The sequence below is a fragment of the Lissotriton helveticus genome, chromosome 10 (assembly GCF_964261635.1).
Source record: "Lissotriton helveticus chromosome 10, aLisHel1.1, whole genome shotgun sequence".
In the NCBI taxonomy this organism is placed as follows: Eukaryota; Metazoa; Chordata; class Amphibia; order Caudata; family Salamandridae; genus Lissotriton; species Lissotriton helveticus.
In genome coordinates, this window is record NC_136071.1 from 887392312 (window position 1) to 887419806 (window position 27495).

Here is a 27495-nt window from a genome sequence, read left to right on the forward strand (position 1 = left end):
TAACAACAGTAGATTAGAAAAAACATCGGTGTACCCATACCTGGGCATTTTAGTGGAAGACAAAATGAACTGGACTAAGGCAGTGGAAGCTAGAAACCTTAGTTTCTGTCGCGCAGTATCAGCATTAAGTGCGTTTTCAAGGAAACTAGGCAAACCAGCACCAGCGGAACTAATAACGATATACTATGCAAAATGCCACAGTGTGGCCACGTACGGAGCAGGCATCTGGGGCTATGGATGTATCGACCAACTCCAGGTTACTGAGAATGCTTTTATCAAATACATCCTAGCTCTCCCCCAAAGTTCCCCGATCCTAGCCTCACACCGGGAACTGGGTATGGAATATATGACCGACACCATACGATGCCAGCCCATTCTACTGTGGCAGCGAATATGGTGTAACCCCGAAAGTCACATCACCCGCTCCCTTATCACCGAATGTCTCGGCCTAGCGTATTGGAAGAAAATACCTTGGCTCAATTATATTTACAAATTATTTTTAGACCTTGACTGCGAGCACTACTTCCTCGAACCCCCCTCAATAGAAGATATCTCGAAGAAACATCTGAAGGAACTATGCATGGGTCACTTAAGGGAACTCCGCAATCAAGCTGAGATTACCAAAAAACATAATGAAAAATCTCGCATATTGCAGACAGGGAAACTCATACAGCCATACCTGACATACTTTCTCTCAAACTATGAAAAGTTTTTAATAACAAGACTCCGGTTCAATCTTTTTTTTCCGTCTGGTCTCATTTCCAGAAATTAAGAACTGGTCTAGAAAACTGATGAGCTGCCCCTGCGATGGAGTCTCTGAACAATCAACGATACATGTTGTCCTTTTCTGCAAGTACTACAGACTAGCAAGGAAAACATGGATTTTGCCCCTCCTCCGCTCAACTGGTCTTAGACAATCACACTCAGCACTTTTACATTTACAATCTCCGAAATCCCCGCATGAAGCAAAAATGATAGCGACCTTTCTTAAAATTGTAATATCAACTCGTCGCAAAGTCAACTTCTAAATTCGTTTCATTTCTATAACAGTAACCCACTTTGACATTTTCTGTCCAATATAGCGATGCCAGATCTGTGATCAATAGCACATTGACTTTTCTTTTTTTACTGTGTTATATTTCCCTGTTTTAAATGTACTTTTTATGATTATACAAGTCTATAATCGAATAAAAGTTGATGAAAATGAAGAGTTGGCGCCCAGTGATTAGTGCTTGGATTATAGTTTAAGATTATTAGGTTAAGACCTCATTATTGAATTGGTACCTTGCTGTCAAAGTTGTCAATAGTTAAAATGGTTCCCCACGGATTCCTCCTAGTCTAGGCGCACTCTGCTCTGTGAAATCTGTCCTTCAAAACCGGCCATATGAATTTTCTCCAGAAGTCTGTGCTGAATCTCATCTTTGCCTTCCATTCCATAAGGAGTTACCAATTACACGAGGGTTACTTAAGCATTGCAAAATTGCCTATCCCTGCTGTATTGGCAATCCTGGTTTGATAACCTACGGTCTGATTTCCTAATCACCTCTAGTGAGGCCTTCATATCATTGGTGCCTTAATTTGAAAATATTGGATACCAATGCCTCCTAAAGCTAATGTTGCCTATCTGACTAGTAGTTTTTGTGTGTGTGTGTATATATATGTGTGTGTGTGTATGTATATGTATGTGTATATACACGGCAGTGATGGGCAAGCAATAAACTTTGAGTAAGCACTATTTTGGGTTTGCTTTGTCTCTTCTAAAAAAAATTGTGGAAGGTGGGACGAGTACAAGGTATGCATGTATGTCCCTTTGTACTAATACTAAATCTAATCCATTAGTATTTTTGGGGACTGTATCACTTACAAAGATTTACTCGTATCTCTTAAAAGTAGCAAAATATTTCCACTGACTACATTGCGTTTTTAAAAAAAAAATTGTAAACATGGCTTTTAGCCACTTGAAGGGCTGAATATCAGTAGGCCTAGCTACCCACGAATGGTTGAATAATGCACAGTAAATTTACCACACTTTTTAATAGCGTCGTAAGTAAATCTCAGTGCATGAAATACTATAGTAGTAAAAGGGCACCATGTGTATTTTTGAAACCTTGCAGGGAAAAATATTTCATATATTACAACACAGAACGGGTGTAATTGTACAAGAACTTATTGGTACGACTCCTAAACTGCAGTCTATTCTTCTTTCCATCCAATTAATGTTGCCTACTACGCAACTAGATGTAATTCTTAATAGTTCTAACAATATGTTCTCTCCCTTGTAAAGGGATTTGAAATGTGCAGAAGACTAGTTTGCTGCAGTGCAGATATTGATGCAGGACTCCTTTGATTCAATTGCAACAGTCCTGCTACAAGAAGTAGCAGTATGCACATACAGAAGTAGAATACTTCATGTGCAGGTCATTCAGATGAACGCAGTAGCGTTTCAGTGGGTGGCTGGGAGAAGATGGACCATTAAGTTCGAGACCATCAGAAACGAAGGTGAAGATTACATGTTGGGTTTGTTTGGAATCTCCAGCAGGTAAACCATTTTTGAAAGGAAGACAGTTGATTGGTAAATCAAAGTCCATTTAAGGAGGAGTAAATCAACATCTGGTTCCTTGGCATGTTGGAAAAAGGAAGTTGTGGTTTTGAACTTAAGTGGAGGGAAATAGAATTTTAACTAAAATCTTTTAGTTCAGTCTTCACAGCCTAATGAGGTGATGAACAAGATCGAACGAATTACTTGAGCAAGCTCAGCTGTACAGAACAGTGTTCTTTAAAACTGTGCACACGGTGCTTGTGATCCTCTTTAGAGGTAGAACTCGCTTGGTGCAGTTAACGACCTGTGATAGTTTAAAGCTGCATTGGAAAAGTGCTACATGAAAGCCGTCAGAAAGTGACATCTGTCATATTGACATTTGACACAATTGTCACCAAATGGAATAATTAAAGGGTGCTTTAAAAATATCTATTTTAATACCGGCCATACAATTAAAAGTTTCGTCCAGTGTACTGTTGGTTATTACAGAGTAATTAATGGTATTCACTTAAACTGCAAAACATTAGTCTTGTTGGCACATAAGTTTCGATGATACAAGTAAAGGTGCTTTCTCAAGTGTCCATTCATTGCTCTAAAATGTATTGGGTAGGCACCTTAATTCGGTTTCTCTTCAGTAAAACTTGTGTTCTAGTCTTCAGCCATGAGGACTTGTACAAGACCCTCGTTCTTTTCGTCCTGACTAACTACCTTTCCAAGTTTTAGTGCAGCCATAATGTGCCTGTGGGCCGCCTTTAACATTTCCTAGGTTTTAATAAAGCTCTGTACTTCACTGTTTGAGACTGTTTTTAACTTGCCATCAATTTTATTTGCACTAATTTTTGTATTCCTTTTTTTGCGTAGGTGTTTGACGAAAGACTGGTTGCTTATCTGGATCTACCACAAACATGGCTACCCAAGGTATTTTTTCACCCAATAATTGATTATGGAACTATATTTGTGTTTCTAGTTGCTTCAAAATTAGTTGTATGTCGATGCCATCACTTAAGATGTTGGAGATGGGGAAATGTGCTAATTATTTGGGGCTGTTGGCACTAGAATTACTTACCGAGCCGAATGTGAGATATCCATAAAGAATACCTCTAAATGCTGTGAAAGAACTGGGCTGTGAAAAGCAAACCAACCTAAGCATTTGATTTGAATTACTGATTACCACTATCCTTGAAGTCACTTTAGGTTGATAAAGCTTGCCTAAAGCCAGAATCCGGATTCAAAGGAAGTAGTGTGTGGTACATCTTGCACTACTTCCCATTGATTTGATTTCCTTGAAATTACCTCCACCATTGTTCAATTCTTAATGGCTTGCCAGGACCGTAGCTGACTAAGCAATGATCTCTTGTAGTTTAAAAAAGAAAAAAAATAGGTTTCAGAAAACGTCGAAGGACCTGCTTTAGTCTCTAGGTTTTTCCCACCTTTATTTTAAATAGTCACGCAGTTAAATAGCAGATCGTTAATGTCCTTTCTTAGCGGCCCAGTTTATTTTGTCTATAGGATTGGCTAAATGTGAGTTATGTATCGTGCATTGCTACTTACCTAAATTTAAATATCAATTGCTTACTTTTTCAGCTGATTTGATGGAATTGGATATGGCAATGGAACCAGATCGAAAAGCTGCTGTTAGCCACTGGCAGCAACAGTCCTACCTGGATTCTGGTATTCATTCTGGAGCGACCACCACAGCGCCTTCCCTGAGTGGAAAAGGCAACCCTGAAGAGGAAGATGTCGATAGTAATCAAGTTTTGTACGAATGGGAACAGGGCTTTTCTCAGTCCTTCACCCATGAACAAGTAGCAGGTATGGACCCGTGGAAATGCTTTTGTATTTGGGGCGGGTGCACTGCCAGTAAACCTTCACACCTATGGCTGAATAACGCATTAAAGAAGTGGGTTGTCTGTGGCTGCGCTTTTTTTTGTTGTTTTGTTATATTGCATTACCAAATCTGATGTTTTAAGCATTTGGTGCGCCTTGCCCGTTTTACGTTCCTTACCCCTGACCGTTCTTGTTGCATTTTTCTTAGACATTGATGGCCAATTTGCCATGACCAGAGCTCAGAGAGTACGTGCTGCAATGTTCCCTGAAACACTGGATGAAGGCATGCAGATTCCTTCCACTCAGTTTGATGCCGCTCACCCTACCAATGTGCAGCGCCTAGCTGAACCGTCTCAAATGCTGAAGCATGCTGTTGTCAATTTAATCAATTATCAGGACGATGCGGAGTTAGCAACACGTGCCATTCCAGAACTTACAAAACTGTTGAATGACGAGGACCAGGTAAGCAAATTTTGCTTAAGGGAGTGCTTTAAAGAGTGGCTTTTAGCAAATTGATAGTTTTAACTTTTGCATGTAGCCATGCTTGCGACCGCCAATGATCGTGGTTTTTTTTTTTTTTTTTTTTTTGTGGCCACTTCTACAATATAAGTAGAGGTGAAGGGCTCCATTCACAATGTTTTGCTCTTCTCGTTGTCAAGTGGGTTCACTGATTTAAATTAGGAAATTCTAGTTGGTTGGTACCAAGTTGTGACATTGAATGCTACACTTCACTAGTCCATGACTGGCGTGACCCTGTAGAGAAAGTGGTTTTACAGAGTTAATTGAAAGCTCGTTAATTAACAGTTCCTAAAATCTACTAATTAGACGCCCCGTACCTATAGCCAATCCCATCTGGAAATAGAATATCACCGTGGTGGAAGGGTGGCTAAAATGTTTTTTTGTTCTACGAAAAACTTCGATGTAGTTTTACTGTTTGGGGGGGGCATACTGAAGTGATTTGGATGAATGCATGTTCCAGACACTGTTGAAGTATCAGGATTGCAAAATATGTAATATAAAAGCTGCAAATGTGAAAGGGCATGCATCATTTTTGTAGCAGTACGGCGTACCTTCCATCTCTTTCCCAAAAAGAAAAGGGCATCTGCTGGCCACTAACTAATTTAACCATGCTGAGCACCCACCTGAATTGCTTGTTGCCAACACTACACTTACTTGATGCAAGTTACCGGTTGGGTTTGCTTTAACATTTAATACTCTGCTTTTGACTTGTTTTGCATCACCTTTTTTTAGAACTGTCAAGGGAATATTGCCGTGCCGTATTGAACATGGAGCTAGTCAATCATTTGCTTTTTTGACTGGGGGAACTTCATTTTTAATAGGATGCTCTTGTTCATGAACTGTATTGCAATGTAATAAACGTGTCTTTTAGGTTGTGGTGAACAAGGCTGCAGTCATGGTCCATCAACTATCTAAAAAGGAAGCCTCCCGCCATGCTATCATGCGTTCGCCTCAGATGGTATCCGCTATCGTGCGCACCATGCAGAATACAAATGATGTGGAGACGGCACGCTGCACTGCTGGAACTCTGCATAACCTTTCCCACCACCGTGAAGGACTGTTGGCCATCTTTAAATCTGGAGGCATTCCTGCGCTTGTTAAAATGCTTGGGTATGAACACTAATACATAACTCTTTAGCATCTTTTTTCTTTACATAAGAAGTACATTAACCTGGATTTTCTTTTCTTTCTTCAGCTCTCCAGTGGATTCTGTGCTTTTCTATGCTATCACTACACTACATAATCTTTTATTACACCAGGAAGGAGCTAAAATGGCTGTTCGTCTAGCTGGTGGGCTGCAAAAAATGGTTGCACTTCTAAATAAGACCAATGTCAAGTTCCTGGCCATCACAACGGATTGTCTTCAAATTTTAGCTTATGGTAACCAAGAGAGCAAGGTTGGTGTAGTACTTGCATTTTATGAGCGTCCTGCACCAGTGAGATTTATGAATGCTCAGTCGCAAACCTTCATACCGACTAAACAGTAACTGTATAATTTAATGATTCTTAGTTGAGTGTCGATGTTGCATGTAGGATGTCAAATTTGCATTCTGAGGTTAGTCTCTTACAATAACATTCTTTTCGAGTTGTGGTACGAAATGTGCTTTTTGGCAGGTTAGTGATAACGGTGGGGTCCTTCTTTGAATTAGTTACAGGAAAACTGTCGCTAATCCCCTTCTGGGTGCCTCAAACATTGCATTGTTCAGTACTGCACTTCTGCAGTCAGTAGTTCCAGTTGGGTGAGCCAAGGCAGGTTTGTCCCCCAAGGGATGTCTTTATGCCTCCATATTAAAGGACTGACCAGGTCACTGCCTTCTCCGCTTCCTCACCCTATGCCCAATTTGTGTGGTTGTATGTTTTTTACGTAATATAAATGGTGGCTCTTTCAAATAGTTTTGGCTATTGATGCCCGGGCCCTGCCCCTCTTTCCCGAAGTCTTTGGCTCCTTGCCTACAGTTGCCTGTGGTTAGTCAAAGAAGCAGTCTAATTTTATCTTTTGTGTTCTATATGAATGGCTATTTTGAAGCCTGTATTACTAACAGCATTGATTGATTGATGCTAGGTGAATATACCAACCTGGTCTTTTTATTTTTTTAGTTGATTATACTTGCCAGTGGAGGACCTCAAGCACTAGTAAATATAATGAGAACCTATACCTATGAAAAGCTTTTGTGGACTACAAGCAGAGTGTTAAAAGTGCTTTCAGTTTGCTCCAGCAACAAGCCTGCCATTGTTGAAGCCGGTAAGTGTCGTTTCTGTCCACTGTATTTGTTGCATAGTTACATGCCATGTCACCCATTTTAAACGTAATGACTACTGGCTGCCAGTCTAATTACTTATTTATGACTTGATTCCTGTAAAAATATAGACCCAAGCGGGGGGATGGAGGTGTTGTGTGTACCCTATACAGTTTTAAAATGGACTGAGCTACCTACCGTCGCTTGGTTGAAATGTTCTGCCTTATTAATTTTTCTAGGTGGCATGCAGGCTTTAGGACTTCACTTAACCGATCAGAGCCAACGGCTTGTTCAAAATTGTCTTTGGACCCTGAGAAATCTCTCGGATGCTGCAACAAAACAGGTAAGGAGATGTTTTTTTTTGTGTTTTTGGTGGGGGGTCTTTTTTTTTTTCTCTTCCCCTTTGTGTTGATCACAATGTGCATCATTATATCGTTGAAGTTGAAACATAAACAGTATCCAATAGGATTAAGTTTCTTCCAGTACGTGGTCCTAATCTAGATAACCAAACCTTTACATGCTCGAACATCAGTAAACTGACACTCGGTGTTAAACGAAAATAATATTGAGTTGTGTAGACTTTGTAGTATTTCTTGAGTAGATGACTTAAAGCCTTGGACCAATGCTGATCTACATGCAGCCTTTTATAATGTTGAATGCCCTGTTGCCTGGGATCAGTATTTTTGTAGGCATTTGATTGGAATCCTCTGAACAGGAGCCAGTCCGGAAAGTAGGGAGCACACTACATGGCATAATGGTCGAGTGAAACTGTATGGGGGGGGCGGGCTGGATGAGAATGCAGTCTGAGATTACAGCAGCATAGTGTTCTCCCGCACAACCTGCATCCTACTCTGATCCACTTCTCTAAGGAGCCAGCGAATACAGAGCCCTTTGTCACAGACCGCCTTCTGCCTGCTTCTGGTCTCACATGACAGCATGTAGTCACTAAATTGGTACCCTCAAAATTTGTGATTTCGAAGGGATGTAGAGAGAGCATCTTTCTCCAGTAGGGCTTCTCCATCAATGGAGGGAAGCTACCTCTACTATTTGAAAGCTTGCATTGGTGGCCTGCTATTTTCTTCCCCTTGAAAAGATGGACGGTAGCAACTGCCTTGGACTTGCAGCAGAAGTACTGGTACTGGCTATTACTAGTGTAGCAGCTATGCTTCTAAGTAAGGGGCGTGCCAATACGTTTGCATACCTAGCATAATGGATGAAGTCAACTTGATCGTTTAGCCACACCACGTAATCTTTTTCAGTGGTGAATTTCCCAGGATCTTTGACTGGTAATCAAAGGTGGTACTGGTGGGGCGGAGTTAATGATAGTCCAATCCTTTTATTTGAAACTGCTTTGTATGCTCTTAAAATTATGCCACGTTTCTCTAATTCTGGTCACCCTAATGAAGGACTCCTTCACGAGTAGTATACTAAGTTTTCAGATTAGGGTGCTTGTGTGGACGTGCACCTCCCCACGCCCCTGATCAGCTCTGACACCAATGCCTAACAGCACACAAGGCATGCAGGAGTTGTACAGTGGCAGTTTATTCAGATCCGCGACAATGCATCAGTCTAGTGTCACATTATTGACGTGGTAGGTTCACGTTGGCTTGGACTGGGTTTTGTTTACTATTTTACTTCATCAATAAACTGTGTTCATTTTGTTCTTTACTGGATCTTTGCTAGTTCAACAGACCTATGAAATGCTTTTGAAAGATTAGGGTTGTTTAACTGCATTACCTCTATCCCAATAACTGCATGTTTGACGGGGAAAAAGCCCAATTCACAATTCTCGCTTTTCCAAGTGTAGGTCCTGGTTAATCAATTATGCTGCTAATTGTCACACTTCGGACTAAAGGTTTCGATTTGCTGCAGTCCTGCTTGAAATAGTGTTTGGATCTCTGGGCTATTCCTAATGCACCATCACGGGGGCCATTCTCGCAGCCTTTAACTTGAGCCTTTTCTTATTTGGGTGTGTGAGTCTATGGAACGCATCCACCCCCCCCCCCCCCCCTCTCCAATGTATTCTATCGTCATGGGATCCTCTAAAATGTGAGGTGGCCACAATACTGGATGTTGAGGTTTCCTGGCATTTTAGCAGTAAATGGGACAGTACTCCACTCAGTTGAACCAAGCAATTGAGAAAATTGGCGAATGTACAGAGCGTGGAGACCAGGCCACCATCTTGGATTTGATTGAATAGTTCCTGCACAATTCAGTGCACGTTACATAAAATATGAAAATAGCTATGTGGTAGATGCATATAATTACTTTGCTTTTGCCTTTGAGAGGTTTGAAGTGACTTTCTCGCAAGGAAATGCCCCCCCCCCCCCCTTATTTCATTGGTGGTGCTTAAGTGCTGGTAGAAACATTATTTACTCTGAGTACTTTGAGGCGTATGTTTTTCAAAGCTGTGTAAAGGGCCTGATGGCAATTCTTTGTTTTGTATGTAGTTAAACACCTCCCATAATACTGATTTATTGCATGGAAGCAATTGTGGGCAAGAAAAACACGGGTGCAGATGGATACGAGCAGAATTAATCAATTTGCTTAGCAGCTGCTTTTCTTGCTAAACCCTTTATATGAAGGTTGCTGAGCAAGAAGAGTGTTTAGCATTGTGCTTGTTGTTACCTGACTCGTGTTAGCAGATATAAGCGGATAGTGGCTAGGTTTGGCTTCCATTTAACAAATCTGCATCTATGGGAGTTCTAGTGTATTGGGTTTAATTTATGCATGTGATGAGGATTTATACAAGTAACTTTAAACACTGGATTGTGTATTTAGTGTGGTGTTACGTTACAACACTTTGTTAGATTACTTAAATGGGAATTGTAGAAACATATTACTGAATTGCAGTGCAACATGGATGTGATTTTGTGCAAAGGATGGATCGGCATGCAGTCTGTGCACTGCATTGAGTAGAAATACAGATTATCATGTAAAAGATCAGTGATTCCGGGGATTTCTTGGAGAGATAAAATATTGCTTGGGAATTGACGGACTAACGTTAAATTGAATTTCAATAGTCAAAATACGGTCATGCATAAATTCAGCCCTTCCTGTCTGTCACTTCAAGGGCCTGATTGTGTTGCCAAACTGTATGGGGGGGGGGGGGTGGGGCTTTGTACCTCTGCACCCGGTTAGTGAACAAGGGCATCTGGTTCTCCCTGCCTTACCCTGGCAGTTCTGCGCAAACTGGCAGAAAACTAGCACACCAAATTGTGGCTTTTTTTAAATTTATTTTTTTATCACGGGGCTATGACACTGCTTCCCCTCAATGTTTTCTAGCCCCCTCCTGAGCCATTTAAACCCTCTCCCCAGATAATACTGTAAATGGAGAGGTTAATGGTAACTTCCGTGGCGATTTACAGCAAGGGCCAGAGATTTTGCTCTGTTTCACTCATTAAATTCTTACTTGACCCATACCACCCTCGCCTTCTTTGTTTTGTAAATTAAACTCATTCCTTCCACAGATGCTAATTTCATACTGTCTCTACTCGCACCAAAGTTTTGGCCTACGAACATTAATAAGTGTACCTCACTACAACCCTAGACAAGAAATCCGTATAGAATGACCTCCACATCGAACACAAAACCCTCCTGAATGGACTCCGATAGCAGACTTCTGGGCTGGCCTTCTACTTATGGATCGATTCGGCGTATTAGTCTCTGCCTCCAGAGGTTAAGCTTCAGTTGAGGCCAGCCCCCCTGCCTCCCAACCCCCACCCACCAACAGGGGTTTTGTACATCAGAGGGTGCTTCTGTGAGCTGTTTAAAATGTATTTACTGGGGCCTGTGCACTTCGTTTTTTGGCCAGCAGGGGGAGTCAAGCTTTCTTCAAACAGTATTGTTAGATTTTGAGTTAGTGAAGCCTTTACCTGCAGAAGGCCGAAGTTGTGGATTGAGCCTGTGTCTGTCTCCTAGGAGATTCTGAACAGGAGAAGTAGCTTCCAACTCCCTGGCCAGCAAACCTTGTCTGAGGTCGCTGGGACCTTATATGGTCTGGTAGTGGTTGGCACATGTGTACACTGACTGATGGTTGTATCTGGTGTTTCTATTGGGTTTGGGTTAATGTCCTCATTGGTTGGGTATTTGAGGGTTCTGATTGGTTTAATTGTAGGGTTGGGACTAGGGTTAGGATTTCTATTGGAATTAGGGACTAGGGCTTCCTATGTTATTGGTTGTTGGAGTAGGGTGGGGCTAGGGTCAGACCTTTAATTGGAAGTAGCTATTTAGGGCTTCTGGTGTGATTGGTTGTTGGACCATTTGTGGGACTAAGTAGGGTTAGGCTTTCCATTGCAAGTATGGTCTAGGGCTACCTGTACCATTGGCTTCTTGGACTTGGGTTGGGACTAGTGGTAGGGCTAAGGCCTTTATTGGACGTAGAGATCAGGGTTTTTGAACTGTTTGGTTGCTTGGACTGGGGCTAAGATTGGCTGCAAGGGCTAGGGTTCCCATTGGCTGAAGGGGTCACCTGATTACTAGAGCTACAAAAAAGGCCAGGCTTAGGGCGTCTCAGCCTGGGCGGAGAGGCTAAGGGCGGAGAGGACCAGGATAGTTGCCGGTTTGAGCCTGTTAAGGGCAGGGAGGACTAGGGTATTTGCCTGTTCGAGCCTGTTAAGGGCGGAGAGGACAAGGGTAGTTGCACCTCTCTTCTAACCGCCTCTCATCCATTGGACAATTTAGAACATTTAAAACATTACTTTATAAAACATGTAAAATAATTATGTTAAGAGAAAATAAAAAAATAATCATCTTTGGTCTACATGTACCTACTTCCATTGTGCATCTATGTACCTTCCATGTACTTGGATCTGTGTCTGTTACTTTTCTCCTGAAAAAGCATATCCAATGCACTACCCTATTTCTCATCCTGTGCCTCGATCAATATATTTAATCTAAATATACACACTTCCTTTATGTATCTATATACTTTCAATGTACTTATGGATCTATATCACTTTCTACTAATTTAGCATTTCCAATGCACTAGCCTATTTCTCAGCCTATACTTCGCTCTATATATCTTTAGCCCAACCTTCTGACTCATCTCAAACTTCTTTCTACTACTCCTTCTAATGCACTACCCTATCTCTCATCCTATACATCTATCAATGTATCCTCTACAACCACTCTTCATTTATCCCAAACCCAATGCCACTATGATCGCCAAAATAACCCTTTCTAGACTCTCTCCTGCTCTACCCCTCCTTGCATCATCTGACACCTCCTTTTACTACACCAATCCCCTAAAACACACCTTTCTAAACTCTCCCCGCTGACTACTTCCCTCAAACTCATTTTTACTCATCCAAAAGCCTCTTCCTACTGCTAAGACCTTAAAAAAAATCCTTTAGTCTTTTATCTCTCCACTATCCTTTCCAATCAAAATTAACAGACTAACATGTTCACTTCTCAAATTCATATTCCATATTCCACTATACCAATATACTGCCCGAAAATGATGTCCAAAAAACCGGATGCAAATCTGAGAGCTGTGTCCTAATCTGGGTTAAGAATGCAGCTGTACCATTCCCATCTCTTTACAGGTCCAAATTTCACAGTTCACCCATGGCTTTTATCTTCTGTCCTTTCCCCTTAGCCGCCAAACACCAAAGGATGGTTGCTGATTGCTACTACTTTGGATGATCTTCTATTCAGAGATCCTTTCTCATTCCCTTTTTTTTTTTTTTTCATTCCTACCTTACCTCTGTCTAATTTAGTGGGCCACAGCAGCAAGCATACAAGTAGGCAGATCTGTTTCCTTTGGGTCAAGCGCACCGAGTGTCAGTGGTCTGTGTATACCTTTATAGGTATGTTGCTCTGTCTGTGCGTGTCTTAAACTAAAGACCAACCTATTGCATTCGACTTTTTTTTTTTTTTTTTTTTTTTAGACTGTTCATCAACTATTGCTTTACGACTTGAGACTTATGGATATTTTAGAAATGAGGTAATTGGGTGGGGGGGGGCTACTTATTCTCTTGTAACATGTGACATCTAAAGGACGTGTAGAACTGATTTTAAAGGGGATTTGCATTAAATGTGTTCTTGTCCGCTTCCAAACAGGAAGGAATGGAAGGCCTTCTAGGAACTCTTGTTCAACTTCTTGGCTCAGATGACATCAATGTTGTAACCTGTGCAGCTGGGATCCTTTCCAACCTTACTTGCAACAATTATAAAAATAAGATGATGGTTTGTCAAGTTGGTGGCATTGAGGCTCTCGTGAGAACAGTTTTACGTGCTGGGGACAGAGAGGACATCACTGAACCTGCCATCTGTGCACTTCGTCATCTAACCAGCAGACACCAGGAAGCAGAGATGGCTCAAAATGCTGTACGTCTACACTATGGACTTCCAGTGGTGGTTAAACTGTTACATCCACCCTCTCATTGGCCCCTGATAAAGGTAATGTCATACTTGTGATTTTTTTTTTTATTGTCTCTAATTTGTAACGTAAAGATCCCCTCATTTTTTGCTTATGGCTCCATTGCCAGTGTTGGAAACCAAAGAACTTGCTGAAATATTGGTTACTTGTTGAGTTTCCGTGAACCACTCTGGCCATAAAGTTGCAAAATGCAATTGCTAGATTTGCTATTAGCCCTATCTACCATTCGGATTGTAATTGTGCTTTTCCCCCCCCCCCCTTCCGTCCCTAGGCTACAGTTGGCCTCATACGCAATCTTGCACTGTGTCCAGCAAATCATGCCCCATTACGGGAACAGGGTGCAATTCCAAGATTAGTACAGCTGTTGGTTCGGGCACATCAAGATACTCAACGTCGCACTTCAATGGGTGGAACACAGCAGCAGTTTGTGGTAGGTAACGATGTGCGGATGCATGAGTGGCCCAGTTTAGCTCATTTGAATGGGCATCATCAAACCCCAAATATACATATATTTTTGTTTTTGAATGGGGTAATTCGGAAGCTATTAGAAAGTGAAACCTCACAATTGGATTAGTCTTAACTGTATTACTTTAAGCCTCTCTACTACCCATTATAGCAGTTTTTCATTGTTCCTGCACTAGATTTGGTAATCTTTTTTTGTTTTTAATATAGCAATATTTTCTACAATTTCTGAAGTATTTTTTTCATTTGTAAGTGGTGCAATGTATGAAGTCTTTCTAGAAGCACTATACATTTTTTGCTGGTGAGTGAAGTTATTTATCTTTTTTTGATTTCAAGGAAGGGGTTCGAATGGAAGAAATCGTCGAGGGATGTACTGGTGCGTTGCATATTTTGGCCCGTGATGTCCACAACAGAATTGTAATAAGGGGTTTAAATACCATTCCACTGTTTGTGCAGGTAGGTTTATTCAGAGTTTTATATAGCGCGAACAAGATCTTTGCAGATATCAGAGCGCTTCACAGAGGCAGGGGGTGAGCAGGAGGGTGCATCGCATCTCAGTAATTTGAAGCCAATTCTCTAGGTATCGTATTTGAAACCTTTCTTTCCCTTGTTTTGGTTCAGTGTGATAACTTATTTTTTTGGGGGTGGGGTCCTTTTAGATTTAGAGGATAACTTTCAGTGCTTACCAACACCTTAACCACCCCAAACCTACATTGTGCATTTATGGTGTCATGATGCTGATGGTGTTTGCCTGGCTTATAAAATTCATCTTAACTGTTTGGTCTTGGGTAGCAAAATGAGGTTGACCAAACAGTAAGCACATGTGGATTCAATAGTAAATGTGTTACCTGGACCTGTAACATGCAAGCAGCTTGGTATATATCCACTTCCTGTTGCATTAGAATGTGATGAGCAAGGACTTTTAGATGCCCAAACTGGCCAATATGAGGTCCTGTGAACTCTGTCCACCTGGGAATAGAACTGCACCAAAATGATAGATCGTGGTAATGAGTTGAAGGTTGTATCTCGGTTGTCCTTTGGAAAACAAATGCTGCCTCCCAAGTGTTACTTCTGGCTCAGCCATGCTTTGCATATGTGCCTGACAGGCCTGGAGTCTAAATGGGAATCCCCACTGGTGCATCTAGAATTTCAGAAGGGCCTCCAGCATTTGGTGCAATTACTGGAACTGTAAATACTGCTGGGCGCTCCAAATATGCTTCCTAAAATCTTGTCACATAAAAAAGAAGCACATTTTAGACTCCCTATTTATAAAGGCATCTTCCAATGCTTGCTTTTATTGATATGTGAACCGAGTGTAACATCCTTGAGCATGCGTGGTCTGCAATTTACAATGGGTAGTTCTCCAGTGCAGTTACATTATATGGTTGGGTTGCCCTTAACTTTAAAGGTGCTAGCTTGCTGTGCAAGTGGTTCTCAAAGTGGCTTTATTCCGTGTGGGAACCTGGATGTGACCTGCTGCAAACTTGTTTTGGTTTAGCTGCTGTATTCGCCAATTGAAAACATCCAAAGAGTTGCTGCTGGGGTGTTGTGTGAACTGGCACAGGACAAAGAAGCTGCCGAAGCTATTGAGGCAGAGGGAGCCACTGCCCCTCTGACAGAGCTGCTTCATTCTAGAAATGAAGGTGTTGGTAAGTTGAATTACAGTTTTAATACTAATCTTACGCAGATACCCATTTCAACACAATTTCTATGTGCATTAACGTAGGTTCTAGATCGGATTGCATGATGATGGCATAGATTAATTGGTCTTGATAGCAGAAACTTGTAGGCAAAAACTAACAATTAGCCTGTGACTAAAATATGTGACCATGTTGCAACAGCTCCGTTTATTCACCTAATCGTTGGGCTTTTTATTGCTTGTTAAATTCATATTAACTATTGAAGATATATCTAGATGGTAAATTACATTCTTTCTGTAAAGAACTAAGATTAATTTGTCACAAGGCATCCTCTCTCACCTCACCCCAGCAATTACAGCATAATGCTTCAAATGTTTTGCAATTTAAAAACATTAAGCAATGTTTCTTTTGAGTCCACTGGATAGAAAGGCTGCAAATAAAGTTTATTCTTGTTTCTGGTTTGTTCTCATGAACTATTGTTCGACCCTAGAGCCCTAAAGGAGCTGAAGGGAAGAGTTATGTTCTAAAATAGACCATCCTCTGCTCCATTATAGCTACCATCTTCTCTTGGGCAAGTGTATCTGATACACTTCTAGCCTCAGATGCTTTCCCTTAGAATTGTCCCCAGGCGTTGGACTGGGTACGTTAATTTTCCATAAGCAGTGCTCCTGCATGCTAATGGTTAAGTTTGGGTTCCGCACGGCATCATCCATGCACTGGGTCTATATAGTCACCGCCACTACTCAGGCGTCCGTTTCTTCTCCCTCCTTTCAGCGCAGATCAGAAGAGAGCCAACTGCAGTTGATTTTCGACTGACTTTGTGCAAGTCTTTAATGCCCCTTACAACCTGGACCTTGGCCTAACTGCTTCTCCCATTTAATGAAGCCATCACTGGCATTCTGCTTAGAACTTGGTCCGAACCTTCACATGGGATCCGGAACGTGACTTTCTGAGGGGCACAACTTCTCACACAAAATCCTACCTCAGAGCGCTTGGTGTCCCAAGCCTCGGCCTTCTGTGTAAATCCTGCTGTAATCTGACTCCACCGGATAGGGAATCGGTCTGTAGTCTGTGAGATACATTTTCTTCTACCAGCCTGGCACTAGGGTCCATGAACACTGCATGCCTTTTGGGCCAATAATCCCATAGCTGTGGGATTCTGCAGCACAGATGCTGCCCATGGTCCTGGAGAAAGCCTGGGCCATGCTCTCCCGAGCTATGTTTGACAAGATTGGGGCAGCTAAGTTCACGATTCGATGTGAACTGGAGATGACCACCTTGCTGAGAACTGGCTTTTCCAGGGATATCCAAGCATCACTTATGGACCTACCCTTTTGATTGCTTCTCGTTCTTTAGAGACGAGGCAAACTGGACGCTGGATTGCTTCAAGAGGATATCCGAGCTACAGCCAGGTCCTTGGGCCTTTCCATGGTACCATGCCAACCCTAGTCCGTCTTCCGTTCCTTTGTGGCCACGAAGGAGCCTCCAGCTGTGTCTTTACCTGCCAAGACACCACAGCATGCACGCTTCCCAGCCTTTGCAAGGCTGTGGATGTAGTACCCATCGACGTCTTGGGTGGGCCAGTTTAATCCACCGCTTCTCTGGCAGCTGCAGCCTCCAACACCTTAAATTTGCCCTCTTACCCTGCCACTGCCCACTGGGTGTCAATTATGGTATGTCCTCACCTGCCCCACTGGAAGTCTTGAACATCAGACTGCTGGGTTCTTCAGATTGTCCGAAGGGGATACTCATGCCCCCTCACTTGCGACAGGCTAACTGAGAACCCGCTCTCCTTTCTCTGCCAGGAAGTGACCACTCAGTTGGCCAAGGGAACCATAGAGGGTGCCGATGCCAGAAGTAGGTTGTGCTGGCTGTTCTTTCTGGTGTCCAGGGAGGACAGAGGCCTTTAGCCTATCGTAGGCCTGCACCCTCTCAATTTGTTCCTCAAAGTTCAAAATGCTCATTCAAGTTCTGTCTGCCCTAGACCCAGGAGACTGGATGGTACCGTTGGACGCATAATTCCATATTCCCTGCGGCCATGCCTTCTTTTAGCCTTGCCAGTGTCCTCTGATGTCCACCAAGGTGATGACTGTTGTCACAGCTTACCTGTGGAGATCAGGGGTGCCAGTCTTTATCAATGACTGGATATTTGAAGGTGGACTCTCCCCTGGCTGACTTCTCCCACCTCCAGACTACGATGGACTTCCTGCACTCGCTGGGGTTCCCGATCAACATGCTGAAGTCGCACCGGATTCTCTCTCAGATGCTCCCTTCCTTTCATCTGCGCTGTTCTGGACTCAGTGCAATTTTGGGCATATCCTAAATAGGGAGTCAAGATAATCAGTCTGTCAGTGTTTCAGCCTTGGTCTTGGATTGCCGTGAGACTGACTCGGAGGCTGCTGAGTCTCGTGGCCTTCTACTTGTGATATGTCTGCTGGCATATGCAGACTCTGCAGTGGTACCTAAAGTTCCGGTGGGTCCGGTATATGTGGAATCGCTCGAATATGGTTCAGATCTTAGATGGAACTGTAAAAGATCTGTAGTTGTGGTTAACGATCCACAGTTGGGTCAGCTGCAGACCTCTCTCCGTTCCCAAACCAGATCTGACCGTGTGTCAATCTACTGGAGCGCCGAGCGATCCGTCTGGCATTGAAAGCATTTCTACTCCATCAAATGAAGACTAGTGCAGGTGTTCATGAACAACATCACTGCCACAAGCAGGGTGGTGGTGGTGGACCCTTTGTCAAGATGATATGGCTGGAACTTCAGGGCATATCTTTGGTGATTCAACACCTAGCCGGTTGTCTGAATGCAGGGCAGCTTAACTCTGCTGAAGATGCTAGTGGATCACAAGTGGCTTCTCAATCCAGAGGTGGTGCAGGGTATCTTTCAGCAGTGGGGAGAACCATGGTTAGATCTGTTCAACACCCCTGAGAACCTTCAATGTCAGCAGTCATGCACTCTGGCGCTTCTATGACTGCTCACTCTGACAAGCTTTTTGTCTCCGCGGCGCTCAGGCCTCCTGTACGCTTTTTCACCCATACCACTCCTGCCCAGAGTTCTCATGAAGAAAATCTGGAATGACTGGGCCCAAGTCATCCTTGTGGCTCCAGACTGAGCTCAGAGTTTGGTATCCCAAGCTGTTTGTTCTAGTCATTGGTCCTCCGATCAGGCTGCCTCTTCAGGAGGATCTTCTGTCGCAGCAGCAAAGAAGGGTTCTCTACCCCAAGTGGTCACCACTCCTCCTTCATTCATGGAAATTGAGTGGTGACTGACAGCTTTCAACCTTCTGCACAAAGTCTACAATGTATAAACCATCTGTTGGGATAAGTTTGTGGCATGGTGTGCAAATAAACGGGTTGACTTCTGCTCTCCTCTTGTGTCTCTCTTTATCCTTTCTATTGCCCAGCAGCACTCTGGGCACCCTTAAGGGCTATCTTTCTGCCATCTCCGCCTTTCTGCGGTTGCCAGATCCACCATCCATATTTAAATCCCTGATTAGGCTCTTGAAAGGCTTGCTGCACATGTTGCCACTCTAGCCTTTCATCCTGCCTCAGTGGGACCTTAATCTAGTACTCTTCTTATGTACACTTCCTTGGAGCCACTTGTCCTCTCAGGCTCCGTGACATCATGACTGCTTTCCTGGAGGCAATAATAGTACTTCCTTTTTCAGGCCCTAGTTTTCCACACCAGTGATCTGTGTTTTTGAAGGCTCCTGGTGTGGAGAGTTGCTAAAAAATTTAAGTCCGCATGTTGGTGGCGCCTATAGAGGCACGTTGGTGGCGCCTATAGAGGCACGGCGCATGTTGGTGGCGCCTATAGAAGCACGGAGCACATTACTTCCGACACGATGCGGATCCGGGCAACGACATCCACTGGCACAGTAGTACTGCTTATGGAAAATTTCGGGATTCAGTCTGACGCTTGGGGATAATTCGGCAGTAAGAAATCTGTGGCTAGACAGTCTCTACCAGGTTCTGTGTTACCAAATGTAAGTTGTTTGTTAAGGCAATATCTGCAGAGATGCCTGAAATTATCATGCAGTTAGTCAAACTGGCTTACTACATTTTTGTTCCATAAATGTAGTATTTCTTTTAAAGTCAGTAGCTTTTAACTCCTCCGACGTACTTATTTCAAAAGTAACCTTACAGAAATGATTTGAGTAGGGAAATAGTTTCTAGTCCTGGAGTATTTTTTTATTTTTATTTCGAAAGTCCACACCAAATGTAAGTATGCTCTTTCTGGAGCAAACCATGGGCAAATCTGGGAACATGGTGAACATTAATGAGGTTGGAATGAAGCAGTTCTTGGAGACTTAATGACAAACTTAGCAGGAGTGCATTGTGTGGGTTAGTGTGTGTGTATGTATATATGTGTGTGTATATATAATTTTTATTTTTTGCGTGGCAAGGAGGTCACTATGCTGCATGCCTTAAATAGAACGAGTAACAGCTTACTAGATGGACAGATGGCTGCACATTAACAGAACGGTTAAGCAGGAACCAAAACCAAGTTTAAGAAAGTCAACCAGTCTATGGTATAATTTCAGACTTTAGGGGCTCTGTCTCAAATTGCTTCAGCACACGCGTTTTCTGAAATCTCGTATCAATAAGATTTTGTTTAGTGGACATCATTGGTCAGAATATTATAGATTGCATCTGTGTGTGGCAGGTAGATATCAATCTGCTTTGGAAAAATTGTGTGGTATCCAAGGGGTAAGCTGTGATTGATAATAGGGTTTGATCAATGTAGTTTAAGCATATAGCTTTATAGGCAGGAGCAGAGCTGGCAGCTTTAAAAGGAGCAAGACCAGTCTTTAGGAAACATGTAATAGTAGCAAATGATTCCTGGGGATTAGGGGCTCTTGTGGGATATGGGATATTGGTTGGGTAAAGGGATGAACCCACCCTGCCAACCACGCACACAACCTCAATCATCCTGGACCTTCAACTGACCATGAAGCAGTAGATTAACGCAGCCTCCTCTGCCTGCTTCCACACGCTTTGCATGCTCTGCAAGAGCTTCCCCGATGGATCCCCTATTTCAACCAGAAAGACAATCATCCCCTTGTCCCTTGTCTCCAGCCGACTTCGTCCTGGGTTTAAGAGTGGCTTTTTAGTTTTTCGCTTTTAATGAGGAGCTCTAATTAATTGTTGCTTACGAAGTGTAGCTCCAAGCCCAGCAGTTAAGGGGGGAGAGTGGAGAGTTATGAAAAATAAAGGCAACTCAGTTGGGAGACCAGCAATGCTCACTCTTAGGAGGAGCAAATCGTCACGACAAATTGCGGGGTCTAAAAAATCCCATGCCCCCCCCTTGTTGGTGTAGCAAGTAACTATGCAACTTTCCTAGAAATCCTGTACTTTCTCTCTACAGGGCTACTCGGTGCGCTAATGCTTTAAATCTGTCATGGATTAATGACAGCAGTGTGTGTGTGTGTATGTATATGTATATATATACATACACCCACTTTAAGGTATAATTTGCTCATATGTTGGATGTCTGGTTTCAGTATTTTGTTGGGTTGCAAGAATACAGATGAATATACATTTAGCCTTTTTGACACTAATACATTTTACTACTCCTTCTCACCTCTAGCAACATACGCAGCAGCTGTGCTCTTCCGAATGTCTGAGGACAAGCCACAGGATTACAAGAAACGCTTGTCTGTTGAACTAACAAGTTCTCTCTTCAGAACTGAACCTATGACCTGGAATGAGGTAAACTTGACCAGGATATCAATTCTTCCTATTCAGGCTATTGCATGAGCACATCCATTGTCTTGGACCTATTTTGTTTGTCTTTACGCAGAGAAAATGTAAAAAAAAATTACATGTTCCATGTTGGCTGCATCCTAGTTCTACCTTTATTCACCCGACCCTGCTTTTTCAGGATATCCCCTGCACTGCCGTCCTGGTTTTCAAATCACCCCTCCCAAATGTTCCTCCTTTGACGGAAGGAAAAAATGCTCTATATAGCTGCCATTAGTGGGTGCTTCATATCCATTCTGTTACCAGCACACGATTGCCAAAGCCCTGGGCGAGACCTATCGGCTTTGCCAATGCTTGTTGTACTTTGACGAGGAAAGGAAGAATTTCCATTCGTATGAACAGTACGAATTGAGGACCAACTTGTCAAATAACGGTATAGTCGTAGTTTTGATGGTACTGTGTTGCCTCAATTTAGTATGGTAAATTATTGGTTTACTTTCTACAAATAAAAGGTATAATTAAGTTCAATGTTCTGGTGTGCAGATTGCTCCACTATGAACCTGCAGATTCTATTAAGTATTGTTAAATTTTTAATTTATATCTCCGTAGTTCAAGCCTTATTGTGTTATAGCTGCTTAGCTCACTGGAGAATGTCAATTGTCCTTTAATATAAGTACGTTTCTTTGTACAACAGACAAGCCATCTTGTGTTCTGATTAAGACAGCTAATGGGGATTCAGAGGGTCATTCGGGATTCCTTGATTGGGATTGCGTTATGGTAAATACTCTGGCCCCTGAAGAATCCCTTTAGGGTGGCATGTTAGTTTACTCATGCCTTTCCTCCAGTTCTGTTGCCAAAGCGATCGTAAGACTTAGAGGCAATGAGTCACATGTATGGATACCACGGCCTGGCCACTTCAAAGCAATGATTCACATATCTATTCAATTACCAAAGAGCCCCCTCTGGAGACTGGGGTTTCCATTCTTTCATCAGAATGACAGGCATCAGACTACATGCAGTACAGCCAACTAAACAGACCAGTTGACTACGTGAATAAGCAGGTGAAACGTTCTTGCATGAGCTCTTACTGTACAATAATTGGAAGAGTCTGCTCAAAGGTGTCTGCAGAATATACCTGCTATTTAAAACCTAGAAAAGGTGATAGGATTAATGTTTGTAAATGGGTGTAACCACTGGAAATCTAGTTCTGAACCAGAACACAAACCACCCCAAAATGTGTTCAGCCTATTTGGGTCTCTTCAGTCTGGTGCAGCAGTAACCACTTAACTCTTGTATGGGCATACTATTGGCAACTTACGACATTACATTAATCACACTAAGGATAACCATTCACAATTGCTCAGTAGCATTTCAATGTTTTTTTTTTTCCTTCCACGCCACCTCGTTAGACTAGTTGTAAGCATGTCTTCCTGCCTCCTGAGTGCATTACGAGACCCACAATTGCCTTTTCTTTATCTAGCCTAATATAGCCTTCGTTTTACTTCTAAAGTACTTTTGACTGCTGTTGCGTCCTTCTTGCAACTTTTCACATTCCCATGACTATTGCTGGATTGCCTTTAAATGGGACAAACCTCTCAAATAAATCTTTTCAAACTAATGCATGCGTGTTTTAACACTGCAGATCTCCAGTACTTACATTGCAAAGTGACCTTAATTCTCGACAAAATCAGGTGACTGTCTGGTACAAGTGCACATTTTGGGTATGGCTTCCCCTTAGTATAGGTCTGGTATATAGTTGCACATGCTTTGCATAACACCTAACCTCTTATAACTGTTTAGAATTGATATATGCATATATACCAACTTTGGTTCCAAAACTGTCACGTGAAATGACTCATTTCATCTGTTAATGTGTGTACAATACTTTTACAGTGAGCGCCTCACCTAATTGTTGGAGGATTAAATTAAAACTGATTAACAGTTAATGGTTTTATTTCTTTCAGACTGGAGACCTGGGACTTGATATCGGTGCACAAGGAGAAACTCTAGGCTATCGTCAGGATGGTATGTCTCTTTTTTATTTTATTTTTTTATTGAAGTACAGACTGCTCTTAGTATGCCAGGCCCTAGGATTTGACTAGAAGTCAGTATAACAGATTGCTTCTGTTCTACTTTTTACTGCTTGGGCACCCACTTGAGTGAGCTTGGAAGGACCGGATTATTGCATGTGCTTCACGGATGTGCGTCTTGCATTGCATGCGGGTACTGTTCCAAATCCTAAGGAGTAGCACATACACCATATGTACCCCTGTTGTAAACGGATCAGACTGGGTGTTACCATAAACATTTAAATTCTAGACTGAATCGTTCTTTTTGTATCGTTCATGATATTTGCACACAATGCCCTTCGAGCAGAAGTTTGAAGAGGCGTAAAGTTTTTTTTGTTTTTTGTTTTGGAAGACTGCTGCTAGAAACCTAGTAGGTCCAAGACCAGATCCAGGTATTGATCTGTGGGAAATGGTGGAGATTAGTTTGGCAGTCCATGCTTAGTCAGCAGATCGGTTATGTGGGTGTGCAGTCCTTTATTAGATGTACAATTTTGGCTTGCGCCTACATACCATGCAGGGCATGTATGGTAGCTTAAGACGTTTTGCTTTATTCTTGATTGACCTTATTGTTGCTATTTTTCTTTGGTTTTCATTGTGCCAGCTTGTATTAGTCCCTTCCATGGAGCATAGTGTCATTCCCATTTTGCTGGTTGTCTGGCTTTTATTCTTTTTACTGGTCACGTTTAGGGAACTACTTTTTCTTTTTGGACTCCACGAGTGCATGTTTTAAGTGCTCGTCCCTGGTTCCTTCCTCCACCCCTCTTTTTTAATACCTACTCCTGCCCTCCATGTTACGGTCTCCCTTGTATTTCAAGCTATCTCTGTGCTCATCTGCAAAATGAATTGCCTTCATGTTGCTTTCTCCCTCCATTCCCCATGTGTTGGTCCCCATGTGTTGGTCCCACGAACCAGCCACATCTCCGGACATCTGAGAGACCTTCACTGGCTCCCCGTCAACAAAAGAATCACCTTCCGCCTCCTCACCCACGCACACAAAGCCCTACACGACCAAGGCCCGAGCTACCTCAACAGCCGAGTCCACTTCTACGCTCCCAAACGCCACCTCCGATCAGCCAACCACGCCCTCGCCGCCGTCCCCCGCATCCGAAGAGCGACTACAGGAGGAAGGTCCTTCTCCTACCTGGCCGCCAAGACCTGGAACTCCCTCCCGACCGACCTGCGCCTGACCCAAGACCACCTCTCCTTCAGGAAGAAGCTGAAGACCTGGCTGTTCGAGCAGTAGCGCCCCCCCCCCAGCGCCTTGAGACCCTTCGGGTAGGTAGCGCGCTCTATAAGTGTCAATGATTGATTGATTGGCACCTTTGTTTTTTTTGGCTATCCAGTCACGAGGTAGGTGACTCATCCTTTCGGTGATAGTGCGCATGGGCATCTACTCCATTGTTGAATTGTTCACCCCCACCACCTCCCCGATCCGGTTTGGATGTTAGTTGCTGCCCTCCTATTCGACACCGTTCCTTCGGTGCGCTAGACTTTCTACCTTGACAGTATTGTTTCCGGTCGCGTATTCCATTCTTCGCGTGTTAGTGATAAAGCCTTCTTTCGATCGGATAGCTTGTGGTAAGCCATCTGGCCTACCAGCGTCTGTTTGACTTGCAGTCTAGAGAGCAAACTCAGTTTAAATTCTGCTCTGTGCCACGCGAAATACCTGCTCACCGACTCGCACGAAGTGTCTAACCTGTGCTTGTCCCCGGAGCACAGTGAACAGGATTGTGATGCGTGCAGGGCTTTCTGCTCCAAGAAGACGCTTTGAGACATGCAGAGCCAGCACACAGGCTCTATTCTGGCCCTGAATCGGAGGAAGAAGCCGGCGATGCTTTCGGGCCTGAGGAAGAACAGGAACCGATCTCCATTTCAGAGTATGGCTCTGGCGAGGATGAAGCCATCCCACATAGACAGCATACTGTAAGTATAGGTTCGAGGCATGTGGGCTGCTAAATTCATATCTATTGCATAGATCGCCGCCTAGTGTTGGGTCCGGATGATTGCACATTGTTGTCCTGGAAGAGTCTTCGAAGTATCACGAGATGGGTGGCTCCTCCCCTGGACTACAGTGCGCATGGGCATAGACTCCATCCCTAGATTGTTTTTTTCCGCCATTGGGTTCGGATGTGATTTCGACGTCTCCTGTTCGGAATCGATAAAACAACTTTTGAAGGCCACAAGGCTTTCTTTACTTCGTCGGTATTGTTAGCGTTCGGTCTCGTGTGTACTCCAACTCTTCGAGTCGGATAACTGTGGAGTCGGGTGACTCTTCGGTCATCGAGGCCCTGTCGACGCAGCAAGACCCAGACGACGCTACGATGGAACGAAGCCCGTTCAAGTACTGTCCTGTGTGCGGTTCGAAATACCCACTCATCGACGTGCATCCTGTATGCAACAAGTGCCTGTCGCCGGACCACAACGAGGCCAACTGTATGGCCTGTTCCAAATTCAGGTCGAAGAAGACGCTCAAGATTCGGCGCGTGGCGCGCCTCGAGGCCCAGCGATCGGCGCCGGTCGACATCTTTACAGACCCCGAAGCAGACGAGCAAGAGCTTCACCTGCAGATCTCACCTACATCGGCGGAGGTCGAGGCCGACTACGGGGAACCCATCGAGGGCCTGGACCTGTACGAAACCGTCGAGGAGGTAGGGGACGACGAGGAAGTTTATGGGGCCGCGGAAGATAGCTCAGAGGAAGAGCTATGCCCCGTGCGTACAATTACTAAGGCTCAGGTCACGGGATCGCCACTCGGCCTTACCCACGACCCTACTCCTCGATCCTGGGCCCGCCTCCTGGCCACGGACACGGCTACGGAGCCTCCATCACACAAATCGAAACCGAAACCGAAACCTTCGGAATCGAAAACTACAAAGATGGCCGACACACCATCGAAACTGAAGACGTCTGGGACTGCATCAGCGCCGTCGTCTTCGGAGGCCTCTAAGCCAAAGAAGGCTGTCGATCAGGCTAAGGTACCGAAAGGGGCCAAGGAGACCAGCTCGAAGGTCGTAGAGCCAGTGTCGTCTAAGGTGGTCGAGCCGAAGTCGAAAGACTGTCGAGACTCCTTCAGCAACGACTGACGCACCAACAGGCACGCGGACAGTCGAAACGGCGTCAGCAAAGGGCACCGAGCCGAAGTCTGGAGCCCCTACGCCGAAGGTCAAATCCGCTGCTCCAAAGTCAGCGACGTCAACGACTAAGGCCGGGACGGGGGACCGGAGCACAGCTGTCGAAGGTGCCTCCGCCGCTCAAAGACATATCGTCGACGCATGGCTCTTCCCCTGTGGGTGGGCAGAGGTCGTCGGTCGGCTCGACGAAGCCATCCGCTTCGTTTACAAAGCAAGTCACGGACTCCCTGAAACGAATAAAGGACAAGGCGTCGGAGCAGAAAACACACTCTGTGCCGAGGCAGAGTGTTCCACTGGACAAGACTTTGATGCCGATACTCTACACTCTACCGCCAAAGGTGGCGCCGAAGGCTTTTGCCCCTCGTACGGTGACCGAGGAATCAGTGGCTCAGCTCACGGGAGGTTTTGGTCGACCACCCTTGCCTAACGAACATTCAGAGCAGTTTATCGACACCGACCCGGGTAGATTAACCCTCTACAAAAGGAAAATTACAGCACAGCCTGTAGAATCCTATGTTATACCTCTAAAAAAGAAAAGGCCTGCACCAGACACGCCAAACCTTGTTGAACCCATCCCTCAAGGGCCTGGGAGGAGTCCTACACCTTCACCCACTGGTTCCAATGGGGATGAGGGTGACCAAGATGAGCAGTATAACTTCCCTGAAAATACTGACCCTGAGCAGCAAGAATCATGGATACACTCTGGTGATCAGGGGGACCAACAGCTAGTCAGTGACCCACATCTGTATGGTGTTAAAACTTCTCCCACTGAAGACTCTGCGGCATTTAATACCTTAATTGAAAGGGCAGCTTCAAACCACAAAGTAGAGATGCATGCCGACCCAGTGGAAGTTGACTTTTTATTTGATACTTTTTCGGCATCAGAAAAAACGGTGAAGACACTTCCAATGCTTAAGGGGGTTCTCAAGCATGCCACAGACATTTTCAAGGAACCCACCAGAGCAAGAGTGTTGAACCCAC

At 43.8% G+C, this 27495-nt stretch overlaps 1 protein-coding gene across 1 annotated transcript in view; it reads left to right on the top strand.

Annotated features, from left to right (window-relative positions):
* The window catches only part of CTNNB1 (catenin beta 1), a 104567-nt gene that overhangs the window by 24528 nt on the left and 52544 nt on the right, over positions 1-27495 (top strand). Inside the window, exons 2-14 of the mRNA XM_078663526.1 lie at positions 3401-3457; positions 4124-4351; positions 4575-4828; positions 5757-5995; positions 6081-6282; positions 6983-7127; positions 7362-7465; positions 13186-13524; positions 13776-13934; positions 14303-14422; positions 15465-15615; positions 21202-21323; positions 23279-23339. Coding sequence (XP_078519652.1) covers positions 3445-3457; positions 4124-4351; positions 4575-4828; positions 5757-5995; positions 6081-6282; positions 6983-7127; positions 7362-7465; positions 13186-13524; positions 13776-13934; positions 14303-14422; positions 15465-15615; positions 21202-21323; positions 23279-23339 — 2137 coding nt within the window. The 5' untranslated portion in view covers positions 3401-3444. The remainder of the gene's footprint in view (positions 1-3400; positions 3458-4123; positions 4352-4574; positions 4829-5756; positions 5996-6080; positions 6283-6982; positions 7128-7361; positions 7466-13185; positions 13525-13775; positions 13935-14302; positions 14423-15464; positions 15616-21201; positions 21324-23278; positions 23340-27495) is intronic.